Genomic DNA, 5,903 nt, shown 5'->3' on the forward strand with positions numbered 1-5,903 from the left:
TCACTGCAGCCTCCACTTCCAGGGTTCAAGCAATTCTTATGCCTCAGCCTCTCAGGTAGGTGGGATTACAGGCATGCACCACCAAGCCCAGCTAATTTTGTGTTTTTATTAGAGATGACATTTCACCATGTTGGTCAGGCTGATCTTGAACTCCTGTCCTCAGGTGGTATGCCCGCCTCGGCCTCTGAAAGGGTTGGGATTACAGATGTGAGCCATTGCGCCAGGCTGCCCAGTTACTTTTTTTTTTTTTTTTTTTGAGACGGAGTCTCACTCTGTCGGCCAGGCTAGAGTGCAGGGGTGCGATCTTGGACAAAGGCATCCTCTGTTTCCCGGGTTCAAGCAATTCTCTGCCTCAGCCTCTGGAGTAGCTAGGATTACAGGTACCCACCACGCCTGGCAAATTTTTGTGTTTTTAGTAGAGAAGGGGTTTCATTATATTGCTCAGGATGGTCTCAAACTCCTGGCCTCATGATCTGCCAGCCTCACCCTCCCAAAGTGGTGGGATTACAGGTGTGAACCCCCGCGCCCAACTGATGGAAATGTTTAATGTTTTATCAAATTAGCTTTAGTATTGAGAATACATTATTACTAAAGTAAAAGTTGATTTTCTCTTGAACAAAAATGTTATGTATTGTTAATATACATAAAATATTTTTGTTCATATGTTTAACACATTAAAAAACAGAAAGCAAAAAAGAGAAGTTTTCCATGCTCTGGCGTGGGCCTGGCTCTGCTCAGGGAGGAAGCCCTTCATGAAAAGGCTGCAGCTTAGGCTGTCGCTCTTTCTTCCTTCAGCCCCGCATGTGATCACATCTTGTCACTCCGGGCCTGAGTAGGCGGGGTCTTTAACGTTATCCAATCAGGGACGTTGGGCTGGGAACTGTCCAATCAGACACACAGCTGGAGTGGACAGGGCGGTTTCCGGGATGTGGCGGGGCCTTTGGCTGCAGCGGGAGCTCCAGGTCTCCTCTTCACTCCTCTGTCTTCTGCTCTTAGAGACCGTTCCTCTGTGGCCCTGTGATCTGCAGGTATTGGAGATCCGCAGCTAAGATGCCAGGACCCCCTGGAAGCCTAGAAATGGTGAGAGTGCTAGACATCCCGAGAGAGGGGAGGGGGTTGGTTGGAACTGGTGGGAAGTGGCTGTGGCAGGACTCTGGTCTCCCTGCAGTCAGCTCCGCAAGCTGCGTCCCGAGTTCTCCTTGCCCAGCTCGGCCTTAAGTTCCCTTCGGTTATAAGATGGCGGCTGCGCTGACAGCCACCCCTGGCGTCCTCTCTTCCTTGCTCAGTGACTGTGCCTTGGCCTAGAGCCCTCTTTGGACATCTCTGCACCCGAAATGCCGCGTCTCTCCCAGATTGTGCAGGGAGCCTGGGAGGGTTTTCAGCGGAGAATCCTGACTCTGGGCGCTGGTTCATGAATGGGAGGAACTTTGGTCAGTGGGGTTCCCAGACCCTCTTTTATTCTATTAAAAATTTACGGGCATCACTGTGAAACTATTTTAAAAATTAATCAAAGAGTGATTCAAAAATTGTAGAGCACCTAGCTGCTGTTCGTAATTTGTCGTCCATGGAAGGAGCTTGAAGGAAAGATTTTTATAAGTTTCATGATAAAGAAAATAAAGTTCAGTAATTGGCTAGGTATAGTTATGTAGTGTTTTATTTTTATTTATTTACTTTTTTTTTTTTCTTTTTGAAACAGAGTCTCACTCTTTTTCCCAGGCTGGAGTGCAGTGGTGTGATCTTGGCTCACTGCAATCTCCACTTCTCTGGTTCAAGTGATTCTTTTGCCTCAGCCTCTACAGTAGATGGGACTACAGGCACCCGCCACCACACCTGGCCAATTTTTTTCTTTTTTTTTTTTCTTTCTTTTTTTGTGGAGAACAGGGTCTCGCTATATCACCCAGGCAGGTCTCGAACTCCTGGGCTCAAGCTATCCTCCCGCCTCTACCTCCCTAAAAGCTGGGATTACAGCCATGAGCCACAGCACCTGACCATTTAAAAAAAATTTTAAAACAAGATTTCACCATGTTGGCCAGGCTGGTCTTGAACTCCTGATGACGTTAGGTGATCCATCCACCTCAGTGTCCCAAAGTTGTGGGATTACAGGCATGAGCCACCATACCCAGCCTAGTTTCTTAATTTATATAATCAAAGTGAAAATATCCTGGTTATGTAATCAGAGCTTAATTGGCAGTTTATAGTTGGTTAAGCCTGAATTTTGTTTCCTCCAATGTAATAATTTACCAAGAAATGCTCTTGAGTTTAGATTTTTTTTTTAGAAGTAGAAATCCAGACACTAGAGCCAACTCGGTCTAATTGCCTGCCACTTAATTATTTTCACACTCCACAGGGGACTGATTTTTCCCTGAATTTTTCACGTGTCCCAAGCAGGACCTCTAGTCCGCACGTCATCCCCTATTCCTCCAGCCTGACTCTGGCTTGCAGTACAATACTAAATTTCCAGCTTCGTCTGATATTCCCAAATGCCAGTTTTCCCTCCCTAATATTTGAGACAGAGTCTCGCTCTGTTGCCCAGGCTGGAGTGCAGTGGCGTGATCTTGGCTCACTGCAATCTCCGCTTCTCTGGTTCAAGTGATTCTTTTGCCTCAGCCTCTATAATAGCTGGGACTACAGGTGCACACCACCATGCCCAGCTATTTTTTTTTGTATTTTTAGCAGAGATAAGGTTTCACCATGTTGGCCAGGCTGGTCTCAAACGTCTGACCTTGTGATCTGCCCACCGCAGCCTCCCAAAGTGCTGAGATTACAGGTGTGAGCCACTACACCCGGCTTAGTTTACATTTTGATACATTTTAATTAATGATTTTTATTTCTTTTTTTTTTTTTTTTGAGACGGAGTTTCGCTCTCGTTACCCAGGCTGGAGTGCAATGGCGCGATCTCGGCTCACCGCAACCTCCGCCTCCTGGGTTCAGGCAATTCCCCTGCCTCAGCCTCCTGAGTAGCTGGGATTACAGGCACGCACCACCATGCCCAGCTAATTTTTTGTATTTTTAGTAGAGACGGGGTTTCACCATGTTGACCAGGATGGTCTCGATCTCTTGACCTCGTGATCCACCCGCCTCGGCCTCCCAAAGTGCTGGGATTACAGGCTTGAGCCACCGCGCCCGGCCCAATGATTTTTATTTCTAATTTTTGAGATGGAACCTTGCTCTGTTGCCCATGCTGGCGTGCAGTGGCATAATCTAGGTTCCCTACAACTTCCGCCTTCGGGGCTCAAATGATTCTCCTGTCTGTCTCGCAAGTAGCTGGAAATACAGGCACCCACAACCACGCCTGACTAATTTTTTGTATTTAGTAGAGATGGGGTTTTACTATGTTGGCCAGGCTGGTCTCGAACTCCTGCCTTCAAGCGGTCCACCCACCTCCACCTCCCAAATATGTTGGATTATAGACGTGAGCCACTGCACCTAGGCAATTAATTATTTTTTGACAAAGCATTTGATGGCACATTTAGAAAGATTTGTTTTCTTTTTGTAAATATTTTCTATGAGAAGAAAGCAAAGAATAATCTCCTGACACTGTATTGCGAAATATCTCTGTGTGTTTTTTTCTATTTTCCCCAGACACAGGTATCTTACAGAATGTTTTTGGGTCAAGTTTTCCTTTTGGAAACTTTATAGGGCGATGTGTCTTCAGTCACCCTTCAGTCTTGGACCTGGGTTTCAGTACTGTATGGTGATAAACCAAGATACCCACCATGGCCCATGGCTATTTCTGCCACAGTGTGTCTAGTGAATATTAGCTTCTATGTCATTTTCTCTCATATGACAACTTGAGGTATTGAGTGTAGCTTCTCAAGTGCACAGGTGAATGCCCTGAGGCTAAGAGACATTTCCTGGTGCATTTCTTTTTAAAGCTAATTCCTTGAGAAATTAATGTTATCTTTACCCAATTCAGCTTTCATTTATTGGAGACACATTGCTGATCAGCCAATCAGATACTAGTATTGAGGAGAAAACTAATTTCTGCCTCCTGGATTCATTTATGGGTCAGAAAAGTAATGCAAGAAAAATAGTAAAAATCTTCTAGAAAAAAAAACCAAACAGCACTTTAAAAGATAAACAAACAAAAAAACTAAAAACTAAACACTGACCCCAGTGAAATGGTGTGAGAACTTGCAGAGTAAAATGTGCCTAAGGCAGTCACTGGGGCATAGTTTAGAGTCTCCTGAGACAGGGGTTATTGAGCACTCAAGTGAGCAGGATGGGGTGGGACAATCTCTCAAGTAATTGGATGGCCTGACTTGACACATGAGTAAGACTTATCTGTACCTTGAAAAGGTTTGTTTACCTATTTTGATCTCAGTTTTTTGTTTGTTTATTTATTTTTGAGAGTTTTGCTCTGTCACCCAGGCTAGAGTACAGTGGTGTCATGGCTCACTGCAACCACTACCTCCTGGGTTCAAGCAATTCTCCTGCCTCAGCCTCCCCAGTAGCTTGGGTTACAGGCATGCACCACGACGCCTAGCTAATTTTTGTATTTTTAGTGTTTTCACCATGTTGTTCAGGCTGCTCTTGAACCCCTGACCATATAATCCTCCCGCTTTGGCCTCCCAAAGTGCTGGGATTACAGACATCAGCTACCACTCCCAGTCATTTTTTTTTTTTTTTTTTCAAAGAGAGTTTTTCTGCATTACCCAGGCTGGAGTACAGTGATGAAATCTCAGCTCACTGCAACCTCCAAATCTTGTTAGGTGATTCTTATGCCTCAGCCTCTCAAGTAGCTGGACCTACAGGTGTGCAAGACCACACTCAGCTAGTTTTTGTATTTTTAGTAGAGATGGAGTTTCACCATGTTAGCGAGGCTGGTCTCAAACTTCTGGCCTCAAGTGACTCACCTGCCTGGGCCTTCCAAAGTGCTGAGATAACAGGTGTGAGCCACTGTGCCCAGCTAACCTCAGTTTTTTAACTGTATATTGTACTTTATTAGTAGAGCTTGAAAGGTAAGCAAATATTTACAAAGACCATAAAAGAGGTGAGTTTAAAAAGTTAATATCTAATAATATATTTGTTTAACATTTGTATTTACCTTTTTCTTTCTCAGAGTGAGTTTGGAAATTTCCTCGGATGTGTTTTTTGTGACTGAGCGATTTCGAGCAAAATTCCATCTAGCTTTTAGAATGGTAGTTACCAAGGAAAAAAATGTATAATGAGAATCTGTCTTCAATTTCAGCTATAGACAATGAATACATTTCCACAAAAAACGTATGGTAGATAATTGGTGAGTTACATAGATTCCTGAAAACTTCATTTCCTTTTTTTAGCAGGGTACATTTCTGACAGTGAATATTTTTGTTCTATAGCCTGTTTTTTCTTTTGTTGTTGTTTGTTTTGTTGTTTTTTGAGATGGAGGCTCACTGAGAGGCCCATTCTGGAGTACAATGGGGCAACCTCAGCTCACTGCAACATCTGCTTCCTGGGTTGAAGCCATTCTCCTGTCTCAGCCTCCCAAAGTAGCTGGGACTGCAAGCACACATCACCACGCCTGGCTGATTTTTGTACTTTTAGTAGAAACAGGGTTTTTACCATGTTGGTCAGGCTGTTCTCAAACTCCTGACAACAAGTGACTTGGCCACCTCGGCCTCTTAAAGTGCTGGGATTATAGGCATGAGCCACTGCGTCCTGCTGACTGATTGTTTACTGCATGGTTTTTGATAGAAATAATAATACATTTATTGTCTGAAAGGAATACTTTTGCTTTTCTTACTGAGATATAAAATGTAAGCATCTTAAAAATTTCTTCCCTTGGCTGGGCGCGGTGGCTCACGCTTGTAATCCCAGCACTTTGGGAGGCCGAGGCAGGTGGATCACGAGGTCAAGAGATCGAGACCATCCTGGTCAACATGGTGAAACCCCGTCTCTACTAAAAATACAAAAATTAGCTG

The 5,903-nt window shown here is 44.2% G+C and overlaps 1 protein-coding gene across 4 annotated transcripts in view; it reads left to right on the plus strand.

Annotated features, from left to right (window-relative positions):
• Positions 1–850: 850 nt before the first annotated feature.
• LOC116545417 (zinc finger protein 91-like) overlaps positions 851–5,903 on the plus strand; it is a 31,696-nt gene continuing 26,643 nt past the window's right edge. For 2 of the 4 annotated variants that reach the window (XM_032271924.1, XM_032271927.1), the window contains exon 1: positions 912–1,028. In XM_032271924.1, coding sequence (XP_032127815.1) covers positions 927–1,028 — 102 coding nt within the window. In that variant the 5' untranslated portion in view covers positions 912–926. Of the gene's footprint in view, positions 1,081–4,293; positions 4,300–5,903 lie in introns of those variants that run through there. The other 2 variants (XM_032271925.1, XM_032271928.1) reach the window with 2 other exon arrangements.

The sequence above is a fragment of the Sapajus apella genome, unplaced genomic scaffold (assembly GCF_009761245.1).
Source record: "Sapajus apella isolate SASKATOON/1434 unplaced genomic scaffold, GSC_monkey_1.0 scaffold266, whole genome shotgun sequence".
In the NCBI taxonomy this organism is placed as follows: domain Eukaryota; kingdom Metazoa; phylum Chordata; class Mammalia; order Primates; family Cebidae; genus Sapajus; species Sapajus apella.